The 17374-nt window shown below is 42.3% G+C and overlaps 1 protein-coding gene across 3 annotated transcripts in view; it reads right to left on the minus strand.

Annotated features, from left to right (window-relative positions):
* ZMPSTE24 (zinc metallopeptidase STE24) overlaps positions 1–12085 on the minus strand; it is a 53956-nt gene extending 41871 nt beyond the window's left edge. The window contains exons 1-3 of one of the 3 annotated variants that reach the window (XM_014737160.3): positions 11424–12085; positions 9443–9589; positions 2647–2733 (exon numbers count right to left, since the gene is read on the minus strand). In XM_014737160.3, coding sequence (XP_014592646.2) covers positions 2647–2733; positions 9443–9589; positions 11424–11546 — 357 coding nt within the window. In that variant the 5' untranslated portion in view covers positions 11547–12085. 3 annotated transcript variants of the gene reach the window in all.
* Positions 12086–17374: the final 5289 nt, after the last annotated feature.

The raw sequence follows: 17374 nt of genomic DNA on the forward strand, positions 1-17374 counted from the left end.
AGTGTTCCTTAATATACTGAAGACTCTCCTACTGTCAGGTCTAAATATGTAGGGATATGGAAAGAATAATAAAACCAATATTTATTTAGTACATCGTAATTTAAAACATTAGAAAAATAGAGAATTAGTGTTTTATTTCTTTGTACAAAACAGGAGTAGTGTGAACAATGCTCGCCTTCTCATTGTGTAACGTATGATATGGAGAGGGCATCTTTTCTCTGCCTTGGTGAATTGCCTTACTCCTCTCAAAGGTTGGATCAGCTTCCAACATTTTATTCTTTAGCTCTCAATGTCATGAAATACCTTCAAGAAATCCTTTAATGTGAGAGTTTTTGCCAATAACGCTTCCTCTGGGACAGCTTCATCCTTTCTATTACAACCACTTTCCCCATTTATATCAATAACGTTGCACTGATAAGTTCCTCTGGCTGCGTATCTAGAATCTCTCTAATGGCAGCAGCGTCAGCATTTCTGTGGTTAGCTATTTCTTCTTCTCTAACTCCATGTAGGCTGGATTTGAATTTCACTTCCAGTGTTACCATTTTTCATTTCTTTGGGACACTTCCATCTTTGTTGGTTAAGTCCCTCCTTCGATTATCCAGTTTTGTAAAACGTCATGTGGATTTACAGCTGGAAGGCCAGGAAGCAAAACAACTGCACACTCTGAGTAACTGACTAACAGACGCACAGCGGCCAACCACTGACAGACTGAAAAATGTGACGTGACTGGTCACTGATCACTATGAGCATCTGTTATTTGCACAGTGATTCGTGGACTAAAGAGTTAGCAGGGAAGTTTGTACTTCATACAGTTAGTCATACAATATCTTGTGGTAACTGAAATCTGAACTGCGTCCTTGAGGGACCGGTGCTATTTAACTAAATATTGGTAACTGAAATTTGTGTATACCAGAACTGTGCAAAACAAGGACTGCCAGTACCATGCAGCCTTTAAAGAAAACAAAAATCCATATACGCGGACAGGAAGAGATCTCTAAACATTGCTAAATGCAAAAATAATGTCTCAGACCATTACATAAAATATGTCCTATTAAGGTAAGGAATACTTTTAAATGTGTATGTATGTGATTGTGTTCATTCATTTAACAAATATTTATAGAGTACCAATTCTGTCACTGGCACTGTTCTAGGCACTGGTGACACAGCAGTGAAGAAAATGTATCAGGTCTCTTTTCCCTTAGAGCTTAAAATTCTTGTCAAGGAGATAGATTAAAACTAAACAAATAAACAAGATAACTGCAGACAGTGATAAGTGCCTTTACAGTCATGTGCCACATAACGACATGCTGGTCAACAATGGACCGCACAGACGATGTTGGTCCCATAAGATTAGTACCATGTAGCCTAGATGTGTAGTAAGCTATACCATCTAGGTTGTGTAAGTACACACCACGATGTTCACACGAAAACGAAATCACCTAACGATGGATTTCTCAGAACATATTGTTGTCATTAGGCAATACATGACTGCACAAAGAAAAGAAAATAAGGGGACGTGTTTCACTAAAGAGGGATGTTATTTTAGATGGACTGATCAGGGAGGTCCTGAGAAAGTGAGATTTAAGATGAGAACTGAATAAGGAGTCAGTCATGATGTTTATATGAAACCCCTTAAATTGTTTCTGAAACAACGCAGAGCATATCTAAGAAAACTGCGGCACCACGTCCAGCAGGTCAGGAGCCTGTCTGAGGAGATACAGAGATATCACAGGAAGAAGAGGTCTTAAAAGAGTTTGACTGCTTTAGAAAAAGGTTTACAGATAAAGGACACAGCATGAGCTGAATTAAAGGATGAGCCCAAGGTATCTATAAATGTAGAGGAGAGCCATCATTTCAAATAAACAGTCAGGAAAGAGAGAACAGACTTGGCAGTTTCCAAGGAAAAGTCAGGAAGGAGTGTCCCAGCATCCATTACAGGTGGGAGTCTTAGGTTTAAGGCTTTGCCCAGTAAGGAGTTCCTGGAAGAGCAGGTAGTCCAACTTAAGCAGTGCAACGGAGATGCTAGGAGATACTCTGTCTTTGTTTGAAGCACCTGCTAAGGGTGTATGTGGCACACAGTATCTACTTGGTGTGGGTTCAATAAAATCCATGCCTTTCCCTTTCATTGCATCAAGTTATTCCTGAGAAGCAGCTGCCTAAACAGAGACGGCATTTCCCAGATCCCTTGCATGTAAGACTAAATGACTGGTTTACCAACAAAATGTGAAAACAATAGACAGGTATGACTTTGGAGCCAAAGGAGTTAATAAGAGCATGTACTTTCTCCATCCTCTCATTCCATCTGCCTGTTGGATGCAGAGAACTCTGGGGCACTCGAGGGAAGGCAGAGCCATAAGATAAAAAGAGACTAGGTTCCTGGCTTACCACACAGAAGAATGTCACCTGCTGACCAAAAATACTCACTCTGGGCCATTATGTGATTGAGAAATAAACTGTTCTGATAAGCCATTGAAATTCTGGGGTTTGTCACAGTAACTAGCATTACCCTAACACAGCATGGGTGGACAAGCACTATACAGACAGAAGCAAGCCTAATGATGGTAGGACCCAAAAAATTAACTTTAGTATAAAGCTGGCCAAGCGAAAAGACAGAGTCTGACAAATACATGCTAATGAATCACATACCTCATATTCTGGTCCAAAGCCAGCATAGCCACAGAACCGTCCAGAAAGTCTCCAGAGATAAGGGATTCCTCCAAAGAGAAGAATAAGCTATAAAACAAGGCATACTTTAGTTACATTTGAACAGCACTAGAAACTATCACATGAGAGCATTTTATTAAAAAAAAGGACAAAATAATTATTTCTAAAGAAAAAAGAGACCTACCTTATTTAGGACAGAATATACGTGTAGATAAATACAAACCAATTGAGACAGCAAGTTTAGACTGGTAAAAGATTTCTGCCTGTACATTTTATATGGATGAATTAGTATGGTATATGAATTATACCACATACCATATATTGTGCAAAGCTGTATGAGAAAAAAAAAGCTTTTGCCAAAAGACCACAATAAAAGCTTTACAGATCAGGAACTAAGCTTAGAAAGGTTACACAATTTGTCAAAATCCCACAGTTAATGAGTGACAGACATGGGATTTGAACCAGGCTATAAGGCTCCATAACTGGCTTTTCCTTGAAAGGAAACAGCCCTCTTCAGTGAAGACAAAGTACTAGCATTGGTGTAAGTGGAGAGTCACGTCCACTTACCAAACTAGTGGGACAGAATGGGCTATCTGTGCCTTCTCTGGGTAAGGAAAAGGTGAATCCTGAGTCTGGGTTTCATAAGAGGAGGCCCCTTTCTCAGCGCAACCCTTTGTCTTGGGCAGATAAAGTGAACACAGATATTCACCAATCACTATGACATTCAAATGAGGGAGCAGCTCTTAAAATTAGAAGAGAATACATGCTTAAGAAACATGACTTCCAGGGGAAAGGTGGGGTGGGGGGTGGGCACAAAGGGTGAAGTGGTGCACCTACAACACGAATGACAAACATTAATGTACAACTGAAATTACACAAGATTGTAACCTATCATTAACTCAATTAAAAAAAAAAGAAAAGAAACATGACTTCCCACAACAGATACTAAGTTTGTGGAACGCATTTTGTCAAGAGGAATTAATTTATTTTCTCTTTCTGTGGAGTCTCAGGAACACGACAATCAATCACACTCCTTGGTTAGAAGCACAATATTCTCATCAGTTCAGACACGGTTCCTCGCAGTTTTGAAGGTTCATGGCACTATCACATATTTCATGGGTAGCCTTCCAATCTACTTTCCATGTTTATATATGTATCCATAAATAATACGGTGATTTATGTATGCTTTTTAAGACTATATATAAATGATATCATATTGTACTTACCATTCGATAACTTGCTTTTTACATTCTACATTTTTTTAGATCCATTCATGGTGATTTTTAACTTTATTTGGTATTATCAACTTGTTCTCTAAAGTGTTTATACCAGATTACATTCCCACCAGCAGTACTTGAGGGCTCCTCTCCCCCACAATCTCACCCACACCTGATGCTGTCCCTCCTCTAGGTTTTTACCAGTATGCTGGGTTGGTTTAATACGGTCTCTGGAGAGCAGCATCAGCAACACCTGGCAATGGGTTGCAAATGCAAATTCTCATGCTCCACCCCAGAACTACTGAATCAGAAACTGAAAGTGGGGGGCAGGCCTGGTGGCGCAGTGGTTAAGTGCGCACGTTCCACTTTGGCAGCCCAGGGTTCGCCAGTTTGGATCCCAGTGCAGACATGGCACCACTTGGCACGCCATGCTGTGGTAGGCATCCCACGAATAAAGTAGAGGAAGATGAGCATGGATGTTAGCTCAGGGCCAGTCTTCCTCAGCAAAAAGAGGAGGATTGACAGCGTTATCTCAGGGCTAATCTTCCTCAAAAAAAAAAAAAGAAAGAAAGAAAGGAACTGAAAGTGGGGCCCAACGGTCTCTAGGTAAATCTGACATACACCAACATTTGAAAGCCTCTGTTTTAATAAACTGCCTTTTTAAAGACTCCCTTAACTCTATAGCCAGCTATTTCCAATTTACTACAACTAACTCGATCTTGGACACAAACCCTGTTTTCCCAAAAGACGTGCTTTGGCAGCACTGTATGGTATATGCTCCATTTGTTGAACTAATTGACTTGGGATGGCACTTCTTTCATCCTATTCTCGATACTAATAAATAATGCAGAATTAAGGATTTATAATGCTTTTGGTGAAAGGCTGGAACACCTATTATTAAAAGTCCAGCTTTTAAGTAAGTATCAAGGGTAGTTTTAATATGAACTTTGAATGCATCTATGAATTCATTTGGAAACTGCTGTTGCAAACTTTGTCTAACATACCTTGGGGAATGAAAAACAAAGCACAGCAAACAATAAAGTTTCTTTATACTGATAATCTCACTGAGCATGCGTCTGGCGATGTCCTATGAAAAGAACTAATGATCCCAACAAAAGCAAGCCCAGTGCTTTTACATATACTGTTTCACTAAAGCCTTGAAAAGCAGGCAGAGCAGGAAGCACAGTCATCTCTATTTTACAGATGAGGCAACCGAAACTCAGAAAGGTTAAAGTAATTTGCCCAAGGAAACCCAAGGACTAAGTAACTGCTATGCCTTGAGCTCTGTACTAAGTGCTTCATTTACATTATCTTACTGAGTTCTTGCCACGAACCATATGAGATATGGTTTAATACCTATCTATCCTCATCTCAAAGAGGAGAGAAATGAGGCTCAGAGAGGCTAAACTGCTCACTCAGAAACACACAGAAATTGGAGAAGCAACAATTTGAACTTTTCTAGCCCTACTCTACTCCCTAGCTATTCTGTTTCTTAAGAGGGCTCTTTATTGACAGCTACGAGATTTCAGGAGAGTCTGTCTCAGAGAGGCTGGACATTTTCTCTCTGGGTGCTCTGTCACATGTGTGTGAACAGTGGCACCTGTAATTGGTCACATAAGGCCTCTGCTTATGTTCCCTCAGGTAGAAAGTACCGAGGGGAAAGAAGTCTAAATTAATCTTTACACTTGTTCTTTGTGACCAAAGCATACAAACTTCTTTTCATTTTAATCAACACAAAACAGGAATTAATGAACTTGTCTTCAAACAGGACAGGATTTCAAAGTAACACAAAGTGCTTCCTATCTAACAGTAAATATAGCTACTGATTCCCGAGGATAAATTTAGCACATTTGTGATGCAGTCGCTAGACTTTCAAGAATGGTTTCTTTAATGTAATTTTTTGTTTTTTTTTTAAAGATTGGCACCTGAGCTAACAACTGTTGCCAATCTTTTTTGTTTGTTTGTTTGTTTCTGCTTTTTCTCCCCAAAGCCCCCCGTACATAGTTGTATTTTTAGTTGTGGGTCCTTCTGGTTGTGCTATGTGGGATGCCACCTTAGCGTGGCCTGATGAGCGGTGCCATGTCCGTGCCCAGGATCTGAACCAGTGAAACCCTGGGCCGCCGAGGCAGAGCGTGCGAACTTGACGGCTCAGCCACGGGGCCGGCCCCTCTTCAACGTAATTTTAAAGACTCAGAAGAGAAGAGTTTGAAATCCAGGTCTCCCATTTATTAGTGTCACCTGGCCATTAAACAGCAGGCCATTTAATTTCTCTGAGTCTGTTTTCTCATCCATACAAAGGGACTAATAATGTATATACTTTCCACCTCAGAGCACTGTTATAAACATCAAACAAAATAATAAGTAAAAAAACAACATATGAAGTGAAAATCACTACCCATACAATATTATGAGGATGACTACTACTGTTTCCAACCTTAGCCCGTCAGTACTGCTTCTAGTTTGAGCCGCAGCACATGACAAAGCTCTCATTCTACACGTGTACTCCCCGTACCTCTATCATCCCCTAGAACTTACTGAACAATTCCCACCATCACCAACCATACCAACCAAGCTATTGCCCATCTTTCCTGGAACTGTTTATTGGTGACAACCAAGGAGACTGAAAAGGGTTTTCTTGTCATTTTACAATGACCATGTGGGGGTTAAGTCAAAGAACTTCAAAGAATCAAACGTCAATGAAGAACGAGGATAGTGTCTAAATTCACCATCTCTACTTTCATCTCTTCTGAAGGCTGATTTCCTGCTTGGACCCTGTCCCTAACAGAAGAAATGCTTCAGATAAGTTAACCAAAGCCAAACATAATCCACAATAATGCTACCTTTCCTGGTTTCAGTGGAAGGCATCAAGTTTTAATACTAATCTTCAATATCTCAGTAACTAAACCTGGATTGAACTAGTAAGAAAGTAACAAAAAATCAATATTGAAAAGACTAATTAGGGGCTGACCCGTGGCCGAGTGGTTAAGTTCACGCGCTCCGCTGCAGGCAGCCCAGTGTTTCATTGGTTCAAATCCCTGGCGCCGACATGGCACTGCTCATCAAACCATGCTGAGGCAGCGTCCCACATGCCACAACTAGAAGGACCCACAACTAAGAATATACAACTATGTACCGGGGGGCTTTGGGGAAAAAAAGGAAAAGACTAATTAACTAGCAATCACAGTGTACCCCAAAAGCCAATGCAATTTTATTTTTCAGATCATTTAATTTTTCTAAAATACCAAGATTTAACTCTTCTAGAAGCTTTGCCATTTTCCATCATATTGAAGAAATGAGAGAGGTTTCTAATAACTTGGTTCTAACACACCAGTCTTACTATTCCGTATTTGTCAAGGCAAATTTTGCGACTAGCTAGGCAATTTTGTTATCATTTAACAAAGCTACAAATTGCCAGTTCCTTCTCTGTAACTGATGAAACAATTATGGTAGCCGATCTCAATTATTTCCAATTTAGGAATCTTTCTCTTAGTGGTACTAGGCGATCTAAAAGAGTTCTGGAGGAATAGTGATGATAATCATGATGATAAAAATAATAATAGCCAATACTATGGAGCATTTACAATGGATCAGGCACTGTTCTAAGCATCTTACATATATTAACTAATTTTAATTCTCTCAACACTATGAATGAGGAACTATTATTACCATACAATTTTAATAGATGAGAAAACTGAGGCACAGAAATGTTGAGTGACTTTTGAGGTCACACAGCTAGTATGGTAGAGCTGAAATTCAAACTCAAGCCACCTGAGTTCAGAGTTTGCTCCCAACCTAGACACCATGCACTTTCAACAGTTCTTAGAGGTGGAAAACCAAAAACTGGTTTTTGGGGGTAGAAAAAATTTTAACTTATTTTATGTATAACAGATATACATACATAGAGTACCAAAACAGATATACAGTGCACCCGTGATATTAAAATTTCATGGAGGAACGATTAAGAAAAAAATGTCTAGAAAGATTCAGGGTCAGGGGCCAAGGGAGATCATGAAAAAAGACTGAGAAACACTTCTCTACACTATACAGCCTCTCTTCTTTTAGCATGGGGATAACATTGGCCTTGTTTTGCTAGGTAAAAATGACCTGTCACTCATTGTTTCTTTCAATAAACATGAATGATGTGCTTCTTATATGTCAGGCACTAGGTATAAAATGATGAACAGGGGCTGGCCCGGTGGCGCAGTGGTTTAGTGTGCACATTCCACTTCGGCGGCCCGGGGTTCGCCGGTTCGCATCCCGGGTGTGGACATGGCACCACTTGGCAAGCCATGCTGTGGCAGGCGCCCCACGTGTAAAGCAGAGGAAGATGGGCACAGATGTTAGCTCAGGGCTAGTCTTCCTCAGCAAAAAGAGAAGGACTGGCAGCAGTTAGGACAGGGCTAATCTTGCTCAAATAAATAAATAAATAAATAAAATTACGAACAAGACATTAAAAGTAACCTTTGTTTAAGGAACTACCAGTCTGCAAGGTAAGCAGACAAATTCAATACAATGTGATAAGCACTTTGATAGCAATTAATGATAGGATGCTACTTTACCCAGACTTGAAGGACAGGGGAAGTTTCAAATGGTTTTTCAGAAGAGATGATGTCTCAGCTGGATCCTAATGGAAGAGCAGGGATTCATCAGCCTCCAGTGAGAGAGTGGACTGAAGAGGGAGGGGAAGGGCACCCTAGACAGAGACACCAGCGTGCGAAAAGACTCAAAGTCATAGAAACCAAGGGAAGCATGAGATGGATAACAAAGAGAGCGAAAGAACTTGGGGGAAGGAATAAAAAGATGAAGCTCAAGTAAGCAATAGCCAGGTCAAAAAGGACCTCAAAAACCATGCCAAGAAATCTGGACTTCATCCTGAAGGCCACAGCAAGCCAGTGAAAGGTTTGATGTAGGACACTAACACGATCAGAACTGTGCTTCAGGATTCTCTGGCTGCCACGTGGAGGACAGGTCACAGAGGTAACACAGAGGCAGGGAGACAAGTGAGGCCTGCTACAGGAGTAACTTACAACATAAGGTTCTTCTTCACACCTGGCCTCAGCGTGACACTTACCATATTCTACAATTTTCAACTGACTAAACAGTTATGTTTTCGTCTCTTTTGCTCCACACCCATTACTATCAATAACAAAGGTTAAGAAAGCACCCTGGGATGTGTAGGTGTGGTACCCTCTTCTGTGTCACAAAAATGTGAAAATGAAAACAAACATAACAAATTATTATTAGTATTATTATTATTTTAAAGATTGGCCCTGAGCTAACATCCACTGCCAATCTTTTTTTTCTTCTTCTTCTTCTTCTCCCCAAAGCCCCCCAGTAAATAGTTGCATATTCTAGTTGTAGGTCCTTCTGCTTGTGTTACATGGGATGCCACCTCAGCGTGACCTGATGAGCGGTGCCATGTCTGCGCCCAGGATCTGAACTGGTGAAACCCTGGGCCGCTGAAGTGGAGCGCACGAACTTAACCACTCGGCCACAGGGCTGGCCCCCAAACATTATTAAACAATTTGATAGATTGTCTCTCCAAGAAGTAAATTACTCACAGTGCCTTCAATCTCTGAATAGAGTCCTGACCAGAAGCTGAAAGTACTTTTATCCAGCTGATACAGTCGAGATTTCTCAAATGTTTCTGAATCCATGATCTGTCCTAACTCCAGTGGCACATGAGTTGTTGTTTTATATATCCGTCTCTGAAATAATTTGAAGAAAACACTTTAATGAAACAGTCAAACCAACTCATTATTTATTACAAGTCATTTATGATCAAACACTGAATGCCTTACAGCATTAACTTGTTAAGCCTGTTGAATTTGCTTTATACATACACAAACGCTGCATTGGAACAAGTACACTGACCACGAAAACAACTGATGCAGGAAAGTAAAAGCAGAACAAGAGAATCTGAGGCTAGCTGACTGGGCAAAAGTAAAACCAAGGTTGTCATCACACTTCAGTTTGTGTATGCCAACCAAAATTGTAACATCACAAAGGGTACCACTTACTCCAGGTATAACATACATCCTGTAATAGAGAAAAGAAAATTCATGGAGAGAAGGAAGCAAATATACTAACCGTGAGTATTAACAGATATTGTGGCTAGTCATTAAATTTGGTCCTAGAAGCCAAATTCAGGGAAATTTGAGGAATGAGAGACAGAAGCATATCAGATCGTCAAGAAAGACAAACTTTCTCATTATACCAAATTCTAACAGGTAATTTCAGCCCTTGGGACATAATACAGGGGATACCAAACAATATAACGGACAGCATCTTCTACAATGATTTTACAACAAATGGCTTCTCTATATATTGTGCACCTTACCCAACCCTCAATTAAAGACATTACACTAAAGCATAACTGAGTAAAGACTCTATTGAAAAGCAGTTCCTGTAACTAGGCTTATTACTAAAGTAAGACAGATAGATATTCAGTACCCACTCCCAATTTAGACACTATATACTCCGTGTTCACTTTATGCAAAGGATGTTCTCTAGGTCTACAAGCTTGCGTACTAACGAAGCCATCCGAAGAGCCATGTCAGAGAACCTAGTGCCACGCAGCTTAGCCTCACTGAACATCCTGAGCTAAAAGAAGAGATCAAGATGTAACCCAGATACTGACAGAGGAAAAGTAAATTTTGTAACTTAAAAATTCATGCAGAATGTAAACTGAGAGAACAAACTGGCAGAGGAAAAAGACTGTAATACTCAAGAAAAAGAGTTCCAGCGAGTTAAAAAGAGAAAGGTTTTCAAAACCATCATGGTTGACACAATTCAGCGACGACACCGAAGAGTGTAGTAGGTAAAGCAAACCAGGAGTGAGAGTTTGCAATAAAGCGGTCAATTAAATTTAAAATCGATCTCATTTAAAAGTTTAGATCTGTAATCCATCTATTACAAGCTATTAATTATGATAATCTCCAGGGAATGGTTATGTAACTTTCACTTTCTACTTAGCTGTTCTTTTTAAACTAGAATAATAAAGATGCTTTTAAGAAAAACAAGAAAATACTGTTCTTTGGGCAAACATATATACACTTTTTTTAAAGGAAAAAAATCCTTCGGGTCCTTGGAAGGATTGTGAAATCTTTATTTTCAGAAAATGGTGTCCTAATCCGGTGGGTGAGCATGATTACACAGTGTCATGGGTAAATTGTGATTCTAAAGTTTTAGCAGCTTCCTTTTGAATGGGTCGCTGCCAAGGATAAGGAGGTAAGTCTGGGCCAGAGGATCCTAAGGACGCTGTGGGGCAGGCACAAGAGCTCAAGCCTGACAAAGCGGAAGCCCTGCCTATCTTTCACCAGGCCCTAACCGGCCTGGGTCCCACGATCACGCTGCGGAAACCGTCCCTGAGACACCAGATCCCCGCCAGGCAACCCCGCCACCGGGCCGAGTTAGGAGACTCAGCTGGGACCACAGGGTCGGGGCTGGGGCTGGTGCTGGCGCGGCAGCCATCATCCAGGGACTGGGGTCGGACCGAGGCTGGCCGGGGGTCGGGGTCAGGTGGGCTCCGTCTAGGCTCACCTGCCGCTGTGCTAGGAAGGTCTCCCAAAGATACACTGTCCACGAGAAGAGCAGCACGGCCCCGAAGATACGCTTTTCGGCCGGCATCTCCCACATCGCGTCCAGCGACGCCCACATCCCCATGGCCACCCGGTTCCGCCAGCTCCTTCAGCGTGCGCCGGTGCCACACCGACACCAGTCCCCTCAGAGCCTCCTCGCAGTGTCACAGCGATATCCGTCCCTTCCGAGCGCCACTGCACCGATACCCGCCTCCATCTCACCCCTTCCGTGCACTCGGCAGTGTTACACAAACATTCTTCCCCAAGACGACGCCCCCAAGGACTGCCTAGTTTCTGCCGAAAAGGCTAAGCCCCTCCCCCCTCACTTCCGGCCCGAGAGGCTCGAGAGCCCAGAAGCCGACTTCCGGCCTCCGCCAGACCCGGCCCCGGCACACGCCTTGATCACGCTGAGTTGCGTTGCACGAACATTAGTCCCCCTCCCTTCCACGCCGGTCCCTGCCGAGGGTTCCGGCTTCCTTCCTGGGCCTGGCAGCTCGGCGGAGCTCTTCGCTTTCCAGCCTCCCGAGGAAGAGTTGCTTCCCTTCGCGGCGAGGCTTGCCCTGGCCGGGCTGCGGCCGGTGCTGCGCTGTCCCCGGCCAGGACAAGCGGGAACTGACGCAGAGTGGGCCGCTGCTCCCGCCCTACGGAGGCTGGAGGAACCGGAGAGGAGCCTTCTTCCCAGGCTCTAGAAACCATTTCCGCAGCCTAGTGCTCTTCGGGCTGTGCAGTGCCCTCCCCGGCGTACCTAAGGCTAAGGGGATAGTCGAGAGCGAGACTGGGCATTCTAAGGGCAGTATTTTGACCGGTATTAGGGTGCTCTGAATTCAGGCACGGTAGAGAGAGGGCGGTCCTGATGAGAATTCTCCTGTAAAGATCTCGTCTCTTCCACCCTGAGTGAAGTCGGAGGCGACATTTTGCCTGAGGGCGTGCCCTGGAGCAAAGCAAGGATAGCGTAGCTTAGAAATACCTAAAATGAAAGGATCTTACTTTATCTAGAGACGAACTCACAGCTGAGACCAAGCCATATCTGCCTTGGAATTCAGAAATGTCGCAGGAATGTGAAATGTCGCAGGGACGCCTGTTAACACGTTTATTTGACTTGAAAAGTGAAAATTTTTCTGACCGAAAAATGTCTGATTTGGTTAGTTGGTTTGACAAAGAGACTGACGTTTCTAATTTGCATAATTATTATTTACAATAAGTTGAGCTAAATCTGCAGCTGCAACTAATATGTATATAAATTACAGTGATATTGTAATGCTAAAAGATGTGTTGAAATTAACAATATCTCGAATTTCCCAACTCTTCCTAAATACTTCTAAGTGAGAGTAATCAGTATAATTAAAAGTCACTTGAGAAAGTAAAGGACTCTAATGACAGAATAATGAATTCTTTTGCAAGTCAGATGATTTCCACTTCTTTGCTTTCAACAAACTTAGTGGTGGACCTAATTGAACTGTCAGCTGACAAAGGAACACCATTGGATTTTTGGCATATAACTCAGAAGGAAACCAAATAATTAACAATCCTCTAACAAAACTACCAGCATCCCATCTATTTATGTGAGCAATATTTCTCAGCACTGTATCTATGAAAACAAAAAAGAAGTAAAATCGAAACTGAACCCCGTTAATCTAATGGCAAAAAATAGTCATTCAGATACATGAATTAATTGGTGGGGAAGCCCCATCCATCTCACTGAGAGATGTGTTTCCAGTAGAATTTTACCTTTCATGCTTATGTATTATCAAAATTTGTAATCATGTCATTTTGAGCAGCTATATATTAAAGATAATTGTAATGATTACTCAATTCAGAAGAATTCTTTCTAATATCTAGAGCCACACAGTTACAGTAAAATTTTTAAAATTTTACTTTAATACATACATGTTTTTATTGCAAAGAAGTGATCAATAAAAGGTTTTTCAAACATAAAAAGTCTTACATTTGGATAACCTTTTATAGAGAGTAGAACATAAATATAAGTTAGGGGTGATAAAAGAACAGTGTAGAATTACCGAATGTTAAAAAGCTCATTCATGTAATTTTAAATGGATGATGGTGGTTATCTGATTGTTATGTAGATTCTATTGCGAACATTATAAAAAGTGGTTTAGCAGTTTTATCTTAAATTGTCATTATTTACAATTTGCCAGAATTTACATCCATTGCAACTATTTAAATTTATGATAAAAACTTTTAGATACCAACTTAAAAACATACGGGAATACACTTTTTCCAAATTCTCTCTCATTTGGGCTCTCATTGCTCTGTCCTCCTGAGTCTTCTCGTCTTCACCTGTCTGGGTCCTTCCAGCCTGCTGCAGTTAGTCCAAAGCTTCCGAGAAGATCCTCCACCCACACTTTGTGGCTCAGAGCACAGGCTTAGAGCCAGGCTGCTTTGAGTGCCAGTCACAGCTACGCCACATATTAGCAACTTACTCTACCTCTCTGCACTTCCTCGACAGGAAAATGAAAATCATAGTACTTACTTCTTCGTATGGTGAGGATCAAATGAGAAAAATCAGGTAAAGCTCTTAGCAACGTATGTAACTCTGAAGAAGTGCCCAATAAAGATTAGCTACTAGCTCCCCATACTTGGAAGAATCCCATCATAGTGTTGATCTGTCACCATGTGTCTACAGAGAGAGGGGAACAGGAAGCTGGTATGAGATTTCTAAAAGTCAAGACTGGGATTCACTCATTCATCCAACAAATAGAGTGTCTGCTAAGTACCAGGCACTGTTCTAAGTGCTGGGATTATGGCAGTGAACCAAACAAAGCCCCTTTCTCTCCTGAAGTTTACATTCTTAGTGGGCTGGGGTGGATGGAGGAGTTGTTAGATAATAAGCAATTACGTAACAGTAAAAGTGGAGGAGGTGATAAGTGCTATGAAGAAAAAGCAGGTAAAGGAGGATACAACATATTGGCATGAGGGGCACTACTTTATGTAAGATGCTCAAGGAAGGCCTCTCAGATTAGCTGACATTTTGGCACAGACCCAAGGAAAGTAAGAAAAGAAGCTGTGTGGGTATCTGGGGAAAGTATGCCATGCACAGTGAACGGCAAGTGCAAAGGCCCTGAGGTCAGACAGTGCTTAGTATATTTGAGGAATAGTAAGAGCGTGGTAAGAGTGGAGAGAGTAAAAAGGAGGGAGAGTGAGGATCATGCCATCATGCACAGTTTTTTAGTTAAGAACTTGACTTGGAGGCCGGCCCCATGGCCAAGTGGTTAAAGTTCCGTGTCCTCTGCTTTGGCAGCCTAGGTTCACACAGGTTTGGATCCTGGGTGTGGACCTACCTCACTCATCAGCCATGCTGTGGAGCCATCCCACATACGAAATAGAGGAAGACTGGCACAGATCTTAGCTCAGGGCTAATCTTCCTCAAGTGAAAAAAAGAGGAGGATTGGCAACAGATTTTAGCTTAGGATACCTCTTCCTTACGAAAAAAAGAAAAAGAACTTGACTTGAACTCAGAGGAAAATAAGAAGCCATTGGACGGTTTTAAGTAGAGGAGTAACATGGTCTCTTTGGCTACTGTGTAAGAATAAATTGAATGGGAACAGAGATGGAAGCAGGGAGTCCAATTAAGGGGCCACTTCAAGAATCCAGGTAAGAGATGATGGTAGCCGGGACTAGCGTGGTGGCAGTGGAGAGAGAAGTGACTTATAGAAAGTGAATAATTACTTGTTCCCCTTTGCAGAAAGATAGTGTTAATAGAGGTCTTTGTGGAGACTGAAATGGGAGTCTGAAAACAGGCTACTGTCTGGGTTTTTAGCCAAAGGAAAGAGACTGAATTTGGAGAGTAAGGATTCTCCTCCCCAAAGTGTGGACACTGGTGTAGGGCGGTTCATCTTCCCCATCTAACCTGAAGGGTAAAACAGCTCTCCAGCCCTTTCCCCAGCTTGCCTTCACTCTCTGCTTGTCAAGAATCTAAAGTCCCTTAACTGATGCCCTGGACATAAGTGCTCTGATCTCAAGAAAAGAATGACCCCCACTAGGAATGACTACTTGGGAGCAATTTCTTATGATTGTGGTGTGAATCACACATCCTTTCTGGGGAGCTGAGAGCCAGGAACGAGGTGACCCCATCAGTTTCTACCACACAGTGCACCCTAACAGGATGCACAGGCTGTTCTATCTTTCGCATCTAGCTCATTCTATTTGTCTCCCATGCAGACTACCAAATCTATGTCACTCCCCTGTTTAATGGCCTACAAAGGTCCATTTCCAACAATATGGTATGACCTTTAAGGCCCTGCATTACCTGACATCAGTCTTCTCTTCTAGGCCCTTCTTCTGACACTTTCCTTTGCTACACCCCAGAGCAGTCACCAAGACAAGATGCCTGGAACTACGCAGGAAGATGCTGAAATTTAGACAGCACAAAAAACTGAGACATTGACTTCAAAAGATTGCACGACACTCCTTCAGCAGCATAGTTAACAAACTTCTCACGTACACTGTCAGATAAGGCAGGGTTGATAACTCCCATCTGTTCTGTTCACCACATCATGAATTAAAGCTGACTTGAGGATGAGGTTGGTGTGTCTTGCCCCGAAGCCAAAATCCTTCACTGTAGCTTTGGAAATAGCCATTTCTTCAGCCATCCTGAAACTCTCCTTGTTCTCCACACAGGCCGCTCGTTTTTCTTATGGCTCAGCGATGATCCCATCAGCAGGAATACCTTCCATTTCGTTGTCTGCCTATGTAACCCTTTATGGGACAACTCAGTGTCGCTTCCTCTTCAAAGCCTTTCCTAGCCCCACCCTGTATTCACCGAGCTGCTTTTGCACTGTGTAGTGAAATTTCATCTTACACAGGGGTTGTATTTAAATGCCAGTGCACTGGACAAAAGTTATGATCAAAATTACCCTTGGAAGTCCCTTAAGAAGATGCCACTTGGGAGACTGCTATATTGTCTCCTGTTGAACAGCATAGCCAGTTTTCCTCCAGTATGGCAACAGATCACTGTTCATTTGCACACCAAATGGAATATTTTCATTTAGGCGTCAGATAGTTAGGGGCTGGCCTGGTGGCGCAGGGGTTAGTTCGCACAATCCACTTTGGTGGCCCAGGATTCGCAGGTTCGGATCCCGGTTGCGGACATGGCACCTCTTGGCAAGCCATGCTGTGGTAGGCATCCCACATATAAAGTAGAGGAAGATGGGCACTGATGTTAGCTCAGGGTCAGGCTTCCTCAGCAAAAAGAGGATTGGCAGCAGTTAGGTCAGGGCTAATCTTCCTCAAAAAAGAATAAATTAATTAAAAAAAAAGATAGTTACAAAGTGTGTCAATGACTGTAAACATTTTTTGTGGCAAAAATGCACAGACTATAAGGCATGTGTGATCTGAGACCCACTAAAGGGACCATCTACTCCCATCTCCGCAGTCGGGAGTGGACCTGCACGTAGGCGCCTCCTTTCCTTCTCCCCTCCCTGTCAAGCTGGGATTCACATGAGCAGAATTCACCTAAGTTCAAGGTATGACTCCACTGTGTTACAATTCTTTGTTCTGAAATTACCTGTCCGACCAGCTAAACTGAGTGCTCCTGAAACACTCAAGACAGATTCCCAAGGATTATCACAATGCTTAGCACAGAGTAGGCAGCAGTAAAAGTTAGACAAAATTACACAGTCTCCTTTATGTCAGTGTCCTTTATGTCCACCCCCATCCTTGCCCACCTCTGAGTAATTAATGCAGGGAGACTCCCAGGCTACATACAGTACTTACCTTTGGGCCAAAGACCAGCACAAGGGCCACCCTACCTATATAGGACACTACACAGCATTGCCCTTAAACAGCACTTTCTTGCTGTTTTTATTATATGCAATCCAACTTTTTCAACATGGAGCTCAAGGCCATATCCCTGACGACTTTCCCTTCTTTTCCCACTCCCATGGATTCCAGTTT

This window comes from Equus caballus, chromosome 2, assembly GCF_041296265.1.
Source record: "Equus caballus isolate H_3958 breed thoroughbred chromosome 2, TB-T2T, whole genome shotgun sequence".
In the NCBI taxonomy this organism is placed as follows: Eukaryota; Metazoa; Chordata; class Mammalia; order Perissodactyla; family Equidae; genus Equus; species Equus caballus.